General features: G+C 47.7%; 1 protein-coding gene across 3 annotated transcripts in view; it reads right to left on the bottom strand.

Moving 5' to 3' along the window:
* The window catches only part of TMEM131L (transmembrane 131 like), an 87,103-nt gene extending 76,608 nt beyond the window's left edge, over positions 1 to 10,495 (bottom strand). For all 3 annotated transcript variants that reach the window (XM_054064774.1, XM_054064776.1, XM_054064773.1), the window contains exons 1-3: positions 10,335 to 10,495; positions 10,125 to 10,195; positions 3,124 to 3,167 (exon numbers count right to left, since the gene is read on the bottom strand). In XM_054064774.1, the coding sequence (XP_053920749.1) occupies positions 3,124 to 3,167; positions 10,125 to 10,195; positions 10,335 to 10,458 (239 nt within the window). In that variant the 5' untranslated portion in view covers positions 10,459 to 10,495. The remainder of the gene's footprint in view (positions 1 to 3,123; positions 3,168 to 10,124; positions 10,196 to 10,334) is intronic.
* Between the last annotated feature and the right edge of the window lie 8,124 nt (positions 10,496 to 18,619).

An 18,619-nucleotide genomic window follows, 5' to 3' on the forward strand; every position in this document is an offset into this window, starting at 1 on the left:
ACTGTCCAGCATTTCTTACTTCAGAGTCTGATTCAGAGTCACACAAAATAGTGGAAAGCAACTTATGGTAGCACTCAAGCAATCAGAGAGACAGGAGTCCTAGGCTGGAAATTAAGAAGTTGCTAATTACCTCTTTCTCACTCAGGACAGCTGCAAACCCATGGACCTCTAAACCATCCATTTCTCATTCGGCTCCAAAATAGCCCTCAACAAAAATTGTTACGTTGACAATGGTTTTTGCTACCTCCATGCAAACTTCTGTATTTGTTAAAGCTAAACCTAAGGCAGAAATAATGAGACTACAGCCATCCCACCTTGTGCACTTGTCACAAAACCAACAGCAAATCAATAAGTCTACCCCAAACGGCAGATCCTGTGATGCACATGCACAGGAAGTCAGTTAACAGATTAATACTTCACTTTTTTTTTTTTTAAATTAGGTTAGCAAGCTCCCAAGAGAGGTCATTAACCTAGAATTAAAAACTGAATAAAAGAATGTTTTGGGAAGAGACTTTCTCCTTTATGCCCCAAGACGCTGAATTCTCTTCAGCTCTGGGGAAAATTTTGAATTCTCTATCTCCATTAACTTCTGTTCATACCGCTACTTTAAGGTGCTTTGCTTCTGGGGCTTCACATCAAATTTCAGTAGCTTTATCTGATTTCCACAGGGCATGGCATGCTGGCAGACAAAGAGATGGAGATGCTGCAAGCTCTCAAGTTTTGCTGCTATAGGAAAAGGAAATCCCCGTGATTTCACCATGTAGTAACATAAGCCAAGAGAATGAAAGTTAATCTGGAAAGAAACTAATAAATTCTGGCATTCCTAAAGTACCTTTGTAAGGTCTTCTCCATTAAGTCTACACTATAACACTCATTCAGTACACAAAGTACACACAGTAGCAAACCAAAACAACTGAAAAGATACACACAAACCAGTGCCTGTTTAGGCAAGTTTCCTGAAGTATTTCTGCATGACAACACAAGGATGTTTCCATCCATGCAAATGAACCTTATAAACTTTACTTTCAGAAAACAAGCTCATTTTTTTAAATGAATAATGACCAGTAAAAGTGTTTAAGCACTTGGATGACAAAAAAAGTCAAACCACTTTTCCCAATTTTCTATCTGAGTCTCGAGAACTATTTATCTTTCCTTAATATTTTTAGTATTGCCATAGTAGCCAGGTACTCCATCCACCTCAAGAAAAAATCATACAATGGGTTGGGTTGGAAGGTATCTTGAAGACCATCCAGTTCCACCCCCCCTGCCATGGGCAGGGACACCTCCCACCAGATCAGGCTGCCCAAGACTCCATCCAACCTGGCCTTGAACACTTCCAGGAAGAGGGTATCCACAACTTCCCTGGGCAACCTTTTCCAGTGCCTCACCACCCCCATTTTGAAGAATTTCTTCCTCATGTCTAATCTAAACCTTCCCTCTTTCAGCTTAAAACCACTCCCCCTCATCCTATCACTACATGCCCTTGTAAAAAGTATCTCCACAGCTTTCTTGTACGCCGCCTTCAGGTACTGGAAGGCCACTATCAGGTCTCCCTGGAGCCTTCTCTTCTCCAAGTTGAGCAACCCCAACTCTCTCAGCCTGTCCTCATAGCGGAGGTGCTCCAGCCCTCTGATCATCCTTGTAACCTTCCTCTGGATCCATTCCAACAGTTCCATATCCTTTTTATGTTGAAGATTCCAGAACTGGACACAATACTCCAGGTGGTGCCAGATGGGAGATTTATTTTTACCCTCCAAACTACATCTCTCTGCCTGCTAAGGAAAATCTCAGAAACCACACTACACATACCAGTTCAGACTGCTGCCTTCTGCCTACCTCTCAATAAAAAGAGCATGCCTAGGCATGCGGTGAAAAATTTGCATCAAAACCATAGGAGTCGCCAGCTGAAAACCAGGAAGTTCTGTATTTGAGCAGGGAAAATGCCAGCTTTCAATGATTTACCGCTACTTGGATTTGGGGGAGGAGGGGAGTAAATAATCACAAACCCTCAGCACCAACTGTAAGAGGCAGCAGTAATTCTCCCATCCTGCTTCGATACCATCTTTTGTCATTTCCACAGAAGTGAGGCACAGGTGCCCTAATACGATGTTGGTTCAGACAAGCAGGCTCCCAACGGGGCAGAAAAAGGGGAGGAAAGCCGCTCAAAGAAGTGCTGTGGTGCAGGACAGACTCAGCATAACCATCCCCTTCCCACCCTCAGGCTTATCCCTTCTGCCAGCTTTCAGCTCTAGGCTTGTGTTTCATCAGATCTATTCACTCTCAAACCCAAGCTACAGGCAAAGCGAGATAAATGGGAAAAGCATTTCTGGCTAACTGCAGCCATCAGAGCACAGTGGTGTCATACACGTTTATTTTAAGTCTTGTGATCTTTCTGGCTGGCATGGCATGGCACTGAAAGCTGTACCCACATTAACACATACCAAAGGAAGGAAGTGTTTCACTGGTAGATGTCCAAGCATTTTAATCTGGACACTCAGAGGAAACAAAATGTGTATTTAAAAAATAATCTGTGATGTTATTTACCCAACCCTTCAAAATACAAGAGGCCCGATATATTAACAGAAACAGCAGAGTTGAGGCTACAGTTCTTAAGAGCTTTATTGTTTATCTGATTTCAAGAAATAAGGCAGGATATTTAATGTTCCACAGCAACACATTAATAAAATCTTTGGGTTTAAATCTTCTTCACATCCTTCCCCACCTTGGTACACATTAACACTCCAAGACTATTTATGTCTGCAAATTTTGGAATGGAAAATTGTCTTCTGATATAAAAAAATTAATTACAAAATATACAATACAGTATAATTAATAAGCAGATTTTTTTGTGTAAAAGCAATGCAAAACAAATACAGCTTAGAAATAGAATAAGAAGTAAGATACAAGAGGACATTTCAGTCTTATATACACTGCACTATTTTTGCTAACACATTAATATCAACATTAGTTGAGAAAATCATAAGCCACAGGTGATAAACATCTATTTAATATGCAGCAGGAAAAAATCATTTCTACTTGTCTGCCCAATTACACTTCAGTATTTCCTAAAGTAAAAACCAAAATGAGTTTAAATACTCTTTTTTTCATTTAATTTTTGCTTACCTTTGCTCTTGTGGATGCTCTTCCACATCCTCCTCTGAATCGGCCTGACAAACAGAGAAAATACTACATAAAAATCTCAGAATTGCAACACGGTGTACTGGACATATGTACCATATTATGGCCTCCAAAGATGGATGCCACATGATTTGCTTGCAAAACTAACTCAGAAATCCAGAATTCTAGAGCAATTCCTTTACAAATCAAGTAAGGTGGATGGTAGCCATCCCATTTGAGGTTTCAGCCCATTTTGAAAAGATAAATGGTGACTTAACCCAGCTACTGCATTTTTTTTTCCCAAAAGTTGCTTGAACAGATTCATTTTCCATTCATACAAATGCATCTATACAAAATTCTGCTCACATATACCATTTCAATCTAAAATTGTCAATTGCCCTTAGACTACAGAACACTGTTTCCTCCGCCTTCAACTTACCTGTCCCCCATCAGTAAATTTCATTAGCAATACCTAATAAGAAAAAAGGATGCAGAAGGCCTTGAAATTCAGATCACATGGTATCACCAAAAGCAAAGGCAAGGTATCACATTCCAAAAAGGACAGCGAGATCCCAAACACAGATCTTACCAGTGATTAGCAGTGCATACAGACACTGGAGAGTGTAGAAACCTTAAACACATAAGCTTAGCTCAGTTGCTGGACTGAGGTAATTCTCCAGACACGCAGTCGTCAAATGGTACCAGCTTGCAGTTCACAACTAACCACATTGAGCTGTCCGCAGAAATGAACTCAAGCATTGGCTCAATGAGCTCCCTGCAGGAAATCCATTTAAAACAAGCAGGTAGCTGCTCTGAACCGGATGAGATCTCCAGGAAAGCTTGAGGTACAACTCAAAACAGAGCACACTACAACCACCCAACCTGCGCTGATGAAGGCAGGGACAGCTTTAGGGAGATTAACATTTTTCAGGAAGAGGTCACAGTTACCCTGCCAGGAACAGCTGGTATGTTTTACCACCTACTGCTTCTGCAGGTGATGGTTCCACAAGACTCGAGCTACAGACCTTAGCAATGGAAGGGTAGGGGAAAAAAACAAACAAGACAACCCCCAACCTTTTAAAATTCAAAGAGTGCACCTTCTACCACCCCTCCTACAAGTTTCCCATGTAAATACATCATGGAACTGGCCCCAGCTCACCGGCTTTGACTCTATCTCCTATTTTCACTATATGCTGTGGGGAAAAAAAAAAAATCCCCTGCACAAATATTGAACATCTTTCTGCAGGCTTCAGGTGCTTAGCAGACCAGGCAGCCATAGTTGTCTACTGAACAGGACAGCAGGATTTCTGAAGACCTGAGCCTCATGAAGGGGGACAAAATGAGAACCACACTAAGGTAGCAATTACGGTTAATATTATTATTAATTAACATTATTGTGGCCAAAACAATGACGTTATGGCTAATACTATTACAGCCAAAAGCTACCAGATGCACCTAAACGTCAATCTTTCGCCACAATGTGTTCATCCAACAGAGGCAGCCCAGCCTTCACCATAGCATAACCAAATCCGTTAACAAAACTGACAGGGAAATATAGGTGACTTTGAGGACTTGACAGTCTTTCTGTATATTTGCCCTTAAAGGGAGGTTGGAGACACTGTGGAAAAAAAAAAAAAATTACAAATTAAAAAAAATTACACCCTCAACTCTGAGCATGCATGCAGAGCACCATGTCCAGCTTTCTCCTATCTTCTCTCCTACATATGTCACAGGACACATGCATACTTAAATGTAGGGTTTAAAAAAAAAAAAAAACAAAAAAACCCCCAACAAAATAAAAAAGACCACAAGAAAGTTTTCTCCAGCTACCGTTATCACCAGACAAGTACTACGGGGGCATGGGAGGAAAGGAACGACTCCCGAGGCCAAAACGCAGGTCCCAGTAACCTACCCATGACATGAAAAAATTCCCCATCCTCTAAACCTCATCCTGAATATGGGCAGGTGCTTATCTTGTGCTAGAAAGCCCTTGAAAGCACCCCTCTCATGTCACACAAGCCATAAGAGCCTGGGCTGACAGCTTCTGCATAATCTGCATGGCCAACCAGCCCTAGGTCCTATCAGCACCATCCAGAAGCTCAGCTCAGAGGCTGGAGGAGCCTTTCAACAGCCCAAGGAGGAACACAATTCCCACCCCAAGTCTGTCTCTGGCTTTCACACACAAATTGTGTGCCTTTAGACAAACCCTGCTTTGAAGTAGGTGACTGTACATTCAATTTGTGCATAGCTGATAGGATGCACCTCTGTAATGACATACTGCAGTGCTTGTATCTCAGATACATGTGTAAGATCAAGGTCTTCATCAGCCCTCAAAACTGGCAGAACAATTAACCTTATTAGTCCCTGAGCTGCACTGAAGAACAGGAATTGAAGACAAGTCACTACACAACATGGGAAAAGAAAAAAAATAATAAAATAATCTTTCAGAACTGAGCAGAATCTTTAAAGTGGAAACCCAAACAGCAGCTCTGTATTTGCACGGAGTCTGTAACTGACTATGATACAGCAAATAATGTGGCATCTTTCTCTTTCTCCAAAATTCAAGCACCTGAAATATAACCACAATAAGCTGAAATAGGCAGTCACTGTCACGTCCCAAGTATGTGCAAGCAAACCAAAATGTACATAAGGCGTTCCTCTAATGAAACAGCTCACTTATGCCCTACATGCAACATGCAGGAACAATAGAAAACCTATCACATCAGAAAAACATGGCACTGACACCAAAAACAGTTGGGTGCATGTCACCTTTCAAGACCTACTGTCATTTTCAACCATGATAACAAGACCTAGAACCTAACCTTCATTATTGCATTTTAAAGTAGTTCCTCCCTCAAAACTGAAAGGGTTGAAAGGAATGCCCTGCTCTGCAAGTACCCAACTTGCCTTCCCCTGCCTTTGGATGCTCACAGGAATAACCAAAGCAGTTTCTGACAGACAGAAACACAACCACGACCCTTCAATACCTCTTTTTAGTGGTGTCCACCATGAACAACAAATGGCATTTGTGCTTCTTTCATACACTCATGTCTGTATAGAGAGAGCAGGCCTGATACCTTTACTGTGCTCTTCCTTGGGCTCTTTCCAGAAAAAAAAAAATGTTACTAACCACCTCTCAGCTTTGCAAAGAAATACAATGCGGCTGTTTATATCTGGAGCTTTTTGAGCTTTTAATAGTGAAGGGCTTTGGGCGTCAAGTCCTGCACGAAGTAATTTTTCTCCCAAGCATTTAGTTAAGTATTAACAAGTTACAAACACAAGCAAAAACAGAAAATTACAAGGAGTCTGAATAAAACCCACAACTGTTCTAATCAAGCCTCTTGCACATGAGATTTTCTATGTCAAAATCCCACTGGTTTTCCATGCATCTCCCAGCCATCAGGGCAGGCAAGACTTTACATTTTTCCACACCGAGAACAAATTATGGGAAGAAAAACAAAAATCCAGCCACGCACCCCAGGGACATCTGCTATAAAAAAAGAGGTCAAGGGCAAAGAGAAGGCCAGCAAGGCAGGAGCTCTCCAGCTACCCCATACTTCACATCACCTTCAACAAGAAAGGGGTGCTAGGGAATATGGGTACCACATCCAACCAGGAAACCCAGCTTGTCTCAAAGGAAAAAGGAAACCCAGGAAGAAACAGAATGCGGTTCTAGAGGAAGCTGCAGACCGGTGGAAGACTGTCAGCACACTAGGTACAGCCAGCTCCTTCTCAGCTCTGGCGCACAAGCCTACGCACACCCTCACCAACTGCAATGCTCCAGGCACCCTTCAGGCTCGGCTGCAGAGCAAGAGCAGTAGGCGAGCCATCCCCAAACGGCTCTCCCGGCTTCAGAGGAAGCCGAAATCAAAAGATCACAAGCAATGGGGCGGGGGTGGGGAGGGTGGGAGAAAAAGCACACATGCATGCAAGAGGGAAGCTGTGAGGGGGCACGCGAGAAGCACAAACAATGAAAGGGAAGCAAGAGGAAACAGAAGGTAGCACGACCAACTGGGGTGGAGGCGCAGGGGCCCTGGGCGGCTGCGCTCCAGCATGCAAATTCATGCAGTTCACGTAGACAAAGCGATGCTGTGAGAGGCCTAGAAAGCTACTACAAATATTAAAATGCTTTGTTTCCCCACCCCCAACCCTCCCGCCTCTCAACACCATGTCTTTATTCACTACATGCTTTTGGAACAAAAGCATGCGCGGACAACCTGATGGCTGAATGGGCTACTGACCCATCCAACTTTCATCCTCAAATTCTGCAGGCAGCAAGGAATGCTCAAAACTGCTCTGTCACAGGCAGCTGATGATGCATGGAAAATAGGATAATAGTGCAAAGCCACAACAGAAAGGGAAAAACATTCATCAGGGCTGGTTACCCACCAGAAACAGGCAAGAGGGCTAGGGCAGACAGGGCAACCTAATCCCTATCCCTGCTCAGAGGCTGTAACACCCAGGCAGGAGGAAGATGCTTTGGGAGAAAAGCATGCATGATTCCTTCCCTAGATTTTTCATTTCTGCATGCAAAGTCCTCGCTCTCCTATACTGTATTCCTGCCTGCCCTGCTCCAAAAAGGAACAGGAAGAACCAGATCAGGGAACCAGGACACTTCCCATTCCCAAAGTCTTCCCCAATCCTATCTTTAAACATATGAATGAAGCAACTCTTGGATATTCCCTATCAAGCAACGTTTATTATCCACTCAAAAGCAAGGAAGTTCTTCCTCTTATTAGACCCATATCATCACATCATTACTGCTGTGGTACACAAACACTGGTCAACAACAGTCTATGAGGGTAGAAGTGTGAAGGTCTGCTCTTTCAAGGAAGAGAACACAGACAACATCCCTGTAGCGGTCTTTTTTTTTTAGCGGAGTGTGGAGAATGACAATCAATAAACCTCTGGATGAGCAATAAACCTCTTGTGAGTTTAAGCATCCCTCTAACAAAGAAAGGGCAGTCAGATGTTAATAGATGAAGCAGTTTTACAAATCTCCAAAGCTGATGCCCCTCATCAACAAAGGACCTCACAGAGCTGTAGGGTGGGTAACCCTTGACTCCTTAGGCACCCAGAGAAGAGCCAGAGAAGGACCAGTCATCACTCCATGGAAGCAGTGTTGGAAGGATCACCCACCACATCCACAGCGATAGAGGGAGATCTCCTTTCCTCCTCCCCTTGACAACTGGAAAAGGCAGCCTCAAATTCAGCCACGTGCCCCAAGCCTGGGAAGTGCTGGATAAAGCCCAAGCCCACAAGGGAACAGAGATCTGCGTGCTGGGGTTGGGTCTGGAACCAAGCTTTGGTCTTAAAACCTGTTTGAGGAACTCAGGCCCTCCTGCTTCAGCTTCTGCAGTCACCGACATGTCAGATGCTGCTGCGGTCCCCAAGCTCAGAAGGGAAAGCCATGCAAAGCAGCCGCTGCACCACTAGTTCTCAGAGACTTGTTCATCTGGCTTTTAACATCCGCCTTTTATTTCAGCAAGCCTATCACGATTTTCACTTCTCACTCTGTCACAACTGAAACCAGAAGACCTGTTTTCTTTTCTGCATACCTAACAGCATCTCCGGAAACGACAGGGGCACAGCAGCCTCAGCTTCACCTTTCCCTGCTGCAAGGATTCAACAGGACCATACCCTCAGCGACGCCAAGTTCACAGACCATTCATGCCTGGTTTTCCTTCAGCCATGCAACAGCTTATTTTTATGAGGATGCTCCAGAACAAAGTGTTTTCCAAGAGGACCTAATCTCCTCAGGAAGTAAACATCACGTCATCATCACTCAGTTGCAGCTTCGCTATGAACTATAAACGACTGCATTACAAAGTTCTACATCCAACGCATGTTAATGTCTTCAAAGTAAAGAATGCACAAGCAAAAGGATGAGTTCCTTAGGCATCCCTGAGCACAGAGACTCTGCACCTTCCCTTAGCTACTAACACATCCACATCAGGCAAATTCTGAACAGTATAATATATATAAATATTTTTTAAGTATTTGTATACACAACAGATAACATCACAATACAAAACGCTGGGCTTCAGTAAGAAGCATTGGTAAGAAGGTAAGGAGAGAGATAACACTTCTGCTGCTTTTCCCTACATTAATGGGTATCAAGAACTAAGCAGAGAATGACATAATGGCTTAAGGGAAATTACTCTCTTTTCCCTCTCGCACAAGATGATGTCCCTAAGGACTGCTTCTTCCCATTTACAAGCCTGGTGCCTTAAAGTCTGGGCAGGCCCAGCTCAACATATGGCAGAGTCTGTCAGTGCAAGCGAAATGACTGCCTCAAATGCCATAAACTCCAGACCACTGCTTCCAGCGCCACTCGCCAGTCTGGCCATGCATTTTATCCTACTGGCTCCCCTTCCCATACAGAAGGCAACAAACCACGTTGCCACCCAACAAAAAAGCAGCTAAACAAAACAGAAACACGCTGCCACCAGAGGAGCGACAACATAAATGATGTGTCATTTGTGGGGGGGGGGGGGAACAGCTTCACCTGAGCGGGTCTGAGATATTGACACACGCACAATCGTTATGCGCACACCCAGGATTCACCGTGTAAGAACGTGTTCATTGAGAGGAAAAAACAACAAAAAGAGGGGAAAGACAGAAGACCGCAGAGAGCAGGCAGCGCGTTGTCGGTGCGGGGACGGGGACGGAGGGGGGACGGAGGGGGGACAGCGGAGTGAGGGAGACAGCGGGGAAAGCAGGGATGGGAATGGGGGACAGCGGGGATGGGGAGAAGGGGAGACAGCGGGGACGGCAGGGATGGGAACGGGGGCCAGCGGGGATGGAGCGGCGGACAGTAGGGACGGGGGGATGGTAACGGGGGATAGTTGGGGACAGCGAGGACAGCAGGGATGGGAATGGGGGACAGCAGGGATGGGGGGACAGCGGGGACGGGGACTGGGGGGAACAGTAGAGATGAGGGGGGCGGCGGGGGGGACTCAGAACCCACCGCCACAGCCCAACCTCGCCCCCCGGCGCCTCCTCACCTGTGCGGGCAGCAGGAGCTCCCCCTCCTCGGCCGGCCACAGCTCCACCACGCCGGGGATGGGCTCGATGGCTATGGGGGCAGAAAGAGAGAGAGAGAAAGGGCGGGTGGGCGCGGGGGCTCCGCGGGTAACAGGCGGGACGCAAGCCACGTCCCGGCTCGCCTTCGCCTTCGCCCGAGCCGCCCCGAGCCGCCCCGCCGGCGCCCTCACCTTGTCCCTGCGCCTCGCCGGGACGGAAGCAGGGCAGGAGGACGTGGAAGACGCCGAGCAGGAGGTTCATGGCCGCGGCCGCCCGGCAGCAGCCGCCGTAGTGCGGGTAGCGCAGCCCCGCCATGCCGAGCCGCGCCGCGCTGCGGGCTGGGCGGGGCGCGCGGGCCGGAGGGCACCGCCCCTCGAACGGCGCGCGCAGCCGCGGCCACGCCACGCGCACACCACCTCCCCCCCCCCCCCCCCCCGCAGCACGTGGCGCGGCGGCGCGCGTGGAGCGCCTGTTTGCCCCCACCCGCGAACACACGGACACCGCCAGCAGCGCCCCCAACACCGCCCCCTCCGCCAACGCCCCCAACAGAGCCCACCACCATCAGCGCCCCACCAGTGCCACTAGTGCCCAGCAGCGCCTCGCGCAGCACCACCATCCCCACCAGCGCGCCCAACAAAGCCCACCACCAGCAGTATCCCCCCCCACGACCACCACCAGCAGCGCCCCATCACCTCTACCGACACCCCCATCAGCAACCCTATCAGCGCCCCCAACAGAGCCCCACCACCACTACCTGGGCCACCATCACCACCATCACCAGTGCTCCCACCAGCGCCCCCATCAGCACCTACCCCCCACCACCAGGGCCCCCTGCACCAGCGCTCCAACCCCCCGCACCATCACTAGCACCGCCAGCACCCACTACCACCAGCACCCCCATCAGCATCCTGCCCCATTCGCCACCACCAGGGCCCCAACGCTACCAACAGAGCCCTCACCAGAACCCACCACCCCCCACATCCATCCCCCACCATCAGCATCCCCACATCCATCCCCCACCATCAGCATCCCCACCACCAGCCCCACCACCACCAGCATCCCCACCACCAGCCCCACCACCAGCAGCAGCCCCACCAGCACCTACCACCACCAGAGCCCCACCACTGCCACCACCACCAGTGCCCACCACCTCCAGCGCCCCACCACTACCACCAGTGCTCCCCCACGACCACCAGAGCCCAACCACTACCACCAGCACCCCCCCACCACCGCCACTAGCGCCCACCACCTCCAGCACCCCACCACTACAACCAGTGCACCATCACCAGTGCCTCCACCACCACCACTGTCCCATCACCACCAGCGCCCCCACCTGCACCCACCACTGCCCACCACCACCAGCACCGCATCACTGCCACCAGCACCCTATCACTGCCACCACCAGTACCACCACCAGCACTCACCACCACCAGCGCCCAACCACCACCGCCACCCTGGAGGTGCCCAACCCAACCCACCCCCAAAAGCAAGAAGGACATGCAGGGGGTGGGGGAGGTGTTGGGGAAAAATGATGCCAAATTGTTTCTGTGACCACGTTTCTGTGCAGTTGGCATGCTGGTTGCAGCAGGACTGATCGCTCCCTTATGCCCACGCGGCGGGATGTCACTGGTGCGGGAACCGGGAGGATGCCCTCTTGTTTTCCATAAAAAGCGTTAAAAAGATGAGCGAATGAAGAAAAGCAGGAGGCAGCGTGGAGGGGGAGGGAAGAGCACAGAGAGAAAGTGGGGGAAGGGAAAAAAACCCAACAACTAAATAGCCCCGATCCTGTGCCCTTAGTGGAGATGTTCCAAGGGAAGATGCTGCCAAAGCAAGCGGTGGGTGTACGGTTTGGAAAATAAATGGGAAGTGAGGTTTATTTGCCTTAGTATTCCTTGACTGCTTAGCAGCGCTGTACGTCAGAGGATTGCTGCTGCTGTTCTGATCCGGTCCCTGTTCTGGTGCCTGATGGTCTCTCTGGTAATTATGCCGTTTATAAAACAGAAGCATAGAACAGAGCCCAGAAACAGCGTACGCTGGTCATGCGTGTTCAACATGTGCCTCACATGCCCTCCTAATCGTATTTTAAAGCACTTGCTCCAAAGCCCTTCTGCTCAAAAAAATGAGCCCTCAAATGCTTAAATTACAGGAAAAAAACAGTTGTTAAATTAGTTCTGCAAACCTTGAGGAAAAAAGAAAGCAAATACTCCACTAACGAGGTTTGCACAACCTAAAACTTGCATCTGGTTCTCTCCTTACTGATCACACATAATAACTCACATAAACAATGGAAACATGGTGCTTACTCACAAAGGGCTCATAAATAAAGCCAAACAAATGACAAAACCCATTTTCAGCCCCAGACTGAGACAACACACGAGGCTGCTGGAGACCTTGGTCCCCATAGGCAGGAGGACAGCATCACGACACCCTCTCCACTTAGTGGTTATAAAAGCTTTTCCCACCCAGAGGTCGTCCAGGTTTGACTGGAGGTAAAGGCAAGTCTGTGTGCAAGAAGCACATCTCTGCTTGCAGCAAAAGCAGTGCTGACCCCATCCCTAAAGGAGAAAACCTTACTGTTGGCCAGTGTTGCACAACCACCAATGGATGGTGATGCTATCTTGTCTCCTGCCCATGTCCTCTTCTCGCTTTCTTCTTTTACCCCCTTATTCCTGCTCTCTGCCTGTTAGATGGGTCTTTTGCTTTCCACCCTGTTCCTCTGCGTCTTTAATCGTGTTGCCCACACTTCCCCACATGCAAGCAGAAGAACAACTGCCCCAGTTCTATGGGCACACCCCGTGGCACCCCTCCATCTGTGCCCATGAGCGTCCTGGGCTTGCAAAGAAACAGCACCTTTTAAAATGGGAATGGTTGGATGTTTCTGTGCCAGCAAACGCCCAGCCGTGCTTGTCTAGGTGCTTGAATAGATGCGCTAGAGAGACAAAGGGTTATAATGGTGTAAATTTTGCGTAACAACCCCACACAGGGACTGCACGGCACCATGAGCACGCTGTGCATTCAGTAGGGAACTGTTTCCACCACTTTGTACGACTGATTGAAATACCACCTAGAGCCATAGACAAGTGTTATTTTAAATGACTAGCTTTTTCTTGATGAGTTTTTAAAAACCGATGTCGGCATAAACTGATGATTTTGCCTGTCTTAAAAATCAACTGCATTTCCAGTGTCTGCAGAAAGGGGTCCGGCTGGCAGTAGGTAGGGGTTTAGAGGAACACTGTCCTAGATAGTCTTGAGACTTGTTTAGCTAAATAAATTTTAAAATATTAGGCAAGAGAAGTCGCCTGAGCCATGGTCCTGGTTGGGACTGGGCTTACGTGGGAGACACTTCCCCCATGAAAAGCAAGGGGCATGCTTGCAGTTTTGGAAAGGGGGAGGGTTGTAGGGTTTTCTGCAGTTGTGGTAGAGCCACGCTAACTCAGCGGCACAGCTGAACACCTTGCTTTCTGGAGGCCTTTTCAGATGCAATGGGCAGGACTGGGAGGAAATCAGGGCCACAATGCAGATGTTGCGGTTGGATGGGGAGATAGTTGTTGTGTAACAGACATCAGATGGGAGCAGGCAACCTAATTACATTCCTGCTCTTGTGCCTCTGTGCATCCCTTTACCAGCAAAATATGCCTGGGACTGTTCTTCATGCATGAGATGAAATGAAATGTATGTGCTGTTAAATACTCAGACATGCTCCTCAGCCAGCCTCAGGAAAGCCTGAAGAGCTGTCACCCTCTGTTGAGTGTGCAGGGGAAGACACAATGCTGGGTGGGCAGAGCAGAAGACAAGCAGAGGGGGTAGTTTTTCCTCCCAGAAAAGGCTCAAAGTGACTTCTGCAGTCATGAGAGAATGGATATATGTGTTCCTTCAGGCTGAAACATCTGCCTTTATTGGCCTCGGTTGCACAGGAGGGGACCCATGACCCATTGCCCCACCCGTTCTCACCACACCATCTTCTCTTGGCCACTCTCAGCAAGTGCTGGCCCCACAGTCCCCCAGGGAGGGTTCACCTCCCATCACAGCTTCTGAGGGCTGCACCGCTCTTCCTTACCTGCAGCACTGCCTCCTGCACGGGACATACGACCCCACTCTCTGCTCACATCGCCTTTAGGCAGCCTGGGCATCCCTAAAACCGCATCCCTCACCGTCTGGTTATGCACGCATCGGCACCGCCACCAGCTTTCCAACTGCACCGACCTACATTCACCGCCTTCTCGCTGCCGCAGCTTGATTTTATTTAGAGCCGCCTCACTCCTGTCGCCTTGCTGCAGCCCCGTTGCTGAGAAGGAGCCTGGTGTGCAGGACTCTGGAGGGAAACAAAGGCTGCTGGCAAGTCTTTGTTGGCCCTCTTTGACAGGCCATTGTGGTACTCTTCTGTTGCCCTGAAATTAGGGACTAATGGGAGCCAATAGGTTCACCCCACTTAACCTGGAAAAGCAAATAACAGGTAAAACATTTGGATGAGGAACTTGTCAGGCAATGCACTGGGAGGGGATAGTCCCGCTGCATGAACCCAGCATGGACCAGCCTGTGCAGCTCCCTCAGCTACCTGCAAATGTGTCAGTGCTCTTCCAAAGCTTGCAGACCTATTGACAATGCTGTTTTCCAGCTAGGGAAGATTTTTTTGAGGCTATTCATGTACTTAATATTCATGAGAAAAATGTCTGTGCTGGCATGCTTTAGGATCTTTGACTTGTTTTTCAGTAGTAGGATGTGCAGCTGAAATATTTATTTTTACTGTTTTCCTTGCCCTTGAACAACAAGGAAAAGGAGCCAAGTGTTACCTACAGCAGTCTGGAGTTACTGCTGTAAACTTCTGCAAATCGTAAAGCACATAGCAATTAATCCAGCCCTAAATGCCATTACAAATCTGCATTACTTTCAGCATGGGAATAGCTACTTGCCTTTCAAACAAGACATGATACTTCACAGAAACACTAGGCAAAATTAATTTTGGGGGGAAGTGAGCCCAGTAGAAGCCTTTCTAATCGAAGCATGCAGTCACTTCATTTGCAGCCATGTATTGCACCATATACGGTTAATGCTCAACGTAAGTGCGCTGGTCACCTCTTTAGGGGTTTCCATTAGGTACAGCTGGGGGATGGTATGCACCAAAGGTGATATATTTTAAATACAAGGTCCCAGGTAACAGGTCATCATGCTCTGGAATATTATCCTCACCTTGCCATCCACGGCTGGGAAATCACCAATGACTAGCCTCATTGGGGTGGGCTGAAATATACCCATCCTGCGACCTGCAGCAATCTCCAGTGGAGCCCAGGGCCTCTCTGTGCTGGCCGTGGAGCCTCCCTCCCTCAGTGGGCTCTGCTTTATCAACCCCACATCTACTGTACATCCCCACACCCGCCCTGCATGCCTGGGGCCGGCTCTATCAGCAAGAGCAGCAATGGACAGTATCCCTTGATAAGGTAACAATCCCCAAGGAGAGATTAAGGGGGTATAACACTTGCACTTGGGTCATCTCCTCACCCAGCTAGGTCACTCTTCATCAAAGGGGCAGCATTTCCCCAAAGACCCACTGCCAGGTGACCAGACAAATCATGGGGGGCTCAGTCCTACCCGAGGAAAGCTGAGTCCCACCAACCTTTGCCACAGGGCTATGTGGTCCCCAAAGACCACTCACAGGTGAGTGCACAAGGAGGAAACGAAAAGGAAAAATAGAGAAAGAGAACCTGGCATGGCAAAGCCATAAATTTCTGTGCTTGGTTCCCCATGTGACAACTGAAGATAAGTAGTCCTCCCTGTGTTCTCCCTGGTGTTTGCCCAGCTAGCTTGCTGGGAGCAGAGACTCTTACCATCTCAGTGTTTGTGTAACTCCTGGTGAAGCGGGGCCATGATCCCTGCGTGGCGCCTCTGCATCATTAGAATAATAAAACAATAAGGGAACAAGAGTTTCTCTCTTCCTCCTGGTGACAATTACCATCATGCACCCCTTTTTAGGGGAGCCGGTGAGTGCAGCTTGAGCTGGGCTGAGCCTAATTCTTTTAAGGACTAATTCAGCCTAATAAGAATGCCCACGACAAAGCCTGCTCTGGCAGCGTAATTAAAGAAGTACAAATTGTTTCTAAAACCTCACGCTGGCAGAATTTTTACAATTAATTATCCGATGTCACTGTTAGAGCTTGTTGGGGAGGAATCGCTCTCATCTTACACGCCCGATCTGGGTCAGCAGCCCATCCATCGCTTGTTTGGGGACGGGAAAACGAACAGACAGTGCAGCACTGCCCCAATAAGCTGTTAATGACATTACCACAGATGACAAACATTGCGCTCTTGTTTCTAAGCAGAATTTTTGCCAGCTCGATTTGACTTTCTACTCTGTGATTAAACACAGCCAGAAAAATAGGGTGCTTACCTGGCCTACTTTTTTAATTTTCCTCCTCCTCATGCATTTTTCATTGAAAAACAGTAAAACAAGCATCTATATGTTCACATAAACAAACTGATGAATGTAGGACAATGTTAAGTTATTTTAATAGTGCAGCTTAGGAAGGATTGAGAAAAAAAAAATACGATTAGATGTTCTATTCAAAAAGAGCCGTTTGCTTTGGAATCTCAAATAAGAAACCAGTGCGTGCGTGTAAATATATATATATATATATATATATATATATATAAAATGTCTCAAACTGGTCAGTGTTCTAAAGAAGAAAGTCTAGTAGATGTTTTTATTTTAAAAAGCAACTTTACTGCTGCAGTATCAATCAAATGCTAGGTAATTCAGAAAATATGCTGACAGGCTCTGTCCTTTCCTTGCCCTGCTCTGCCTACATTTTTTAGCACATACAGTGCCATCCACTTGAAAGCGTGGTGGATCCTTGCACACAGCAGGATTTTGCAGTCTCCTGCGGGACCCACCATGTTACAATAGTGTTCAAAGCTTTATAAGCTTCATTTAGTTTCAGCAAGCCTGTTGGAGCATTGTCTGTGCTTAAAGAGGCATTTAAAACTAAAGCGAAGCTTTGAAAGCTTCAGAGACAATGACGCTGGACTCCCTAAACCCATGAGTTCACTGCACGGTTTGAAGTGATGGCATCATGTAGAAAACATGACACGGTGCTCTGAGAGCTCTGTAGTACCTCAGCATGAAAGGAGGGGGGGGAAGCAGGAAATCTGGGGCGCACATTGAGTTTCTATCACTGAGGGTCATGCCTGTACTGAAGGGAAGAAAAGCATCCTTAATTTTTTCCTGCCCTTGAGATTTGTACCCATGCATATTTATTTACTCATTTTGGAATGATTTCTAAGCCATTGCTTTGTGCATTTCTAAGCTGTTGTGAATAAAAGAAAACAACCCCTGGAGCGCATGCAATAAAACAAGCGGCAACACAGCAGCCACGCTACGAGGAGATGTCCGGCTTCTGCGACTCCTCCATCCTGCAACACTATGCTGGTGTAAGCTGTTTGTACGTCCTTAGACTATACAAAAGGCAGCATTTAACACAGAACTGTGCTGTTTATGAGCTGAGGGAAATAGCTGCAGAATAGGTGTCAGTAAAGCAAGCTTTCTCAAAAGGCAATTTTCAATGTACAGCCCAGCCTGTCACCATTTCCACGCAAAGGCATGTCATTTGTGTAACCACAGTGAGAAACTGTGCCAAAACCATCTCAAGACAAAAGGAAAACATCCCCTTGAGTCCCTAAAATGTGTCTGCCCTACACATGCCACCTCGCTTGGGCTGTGAAGGTCACCCGCATCCTTGGGCTGCAGCAGCACAAAGTCCCCTCTCCCACCTCCTCAGCTAAACCCCCAGGACTCGGCCACGGGCAGCAGCCTCTCAACCACCTCAACCACCAGCAAGACAGCGAGGAGAGGGAGAGAGTCCTGCTCAAAATAGAAACGATCCTCATAAAATAGCACTGTATAGACCCAGTCAGTTACGTGATGCCCATAAGCAGATCGAAAGGACTGTCTGTAGCAAATGGGCGTAATAAATACCAGCTTTGTGAAAAGCCATCAGGCCAGGAGTGGGTTTAGAAATAAAACAGTAAAGTAGGATTTCACAGCATGATAAATACTGCCAATAAAAGCTGGGTGCATCCCAGTGCCAAGGCGGCACTTGGAGAGCCGCATCGTGTCTCGCGGCCTGCATCTCGTTCCTAAGACCACAGTATTTCATTGGGGCGCAGCTGCAGGCAAAGCTTGATGGAGCGGAAAAGGAGACAGCATGAGACACAGCAGAGTTACCATGTGGTTTAATTTTCAACTTCAATAGCTGTAGAAGGTTTTAATAATGGTAAAATGCAGTTTTACTTAACCTCAGTCTAGGGGAGCTGTTTTTCACTGCAACTAAAAATGAGGAAAATAAACCAGTTGGAGGCAGATAACGGGCATGGGAAATTTTAGCCCGAAGGGTTAAAGCCGGTAAAGTTGTAAAGCAACCAGAATCACTTTAGTACCACAGTACTGCAGAAAAAAAACACTTAGCTGTCAAGGATGCAGCAGTTC

The sequence above is a fragment of the Cuculus canorus genome, chromosome 4, assembly GCF_017976375.1.
Source record: "Cuculus canorus isolate bCucCan1 chromosome 4, bCucCan1.pri, whole genome shotgun sequence".
In the NCBI taxonomy this organism is placed as follows: Eukaryota; Metazoa; Chordata; class Aves; order Cuculiformes; family Cuculidae; genus Cuculus; species Cuculus canorus.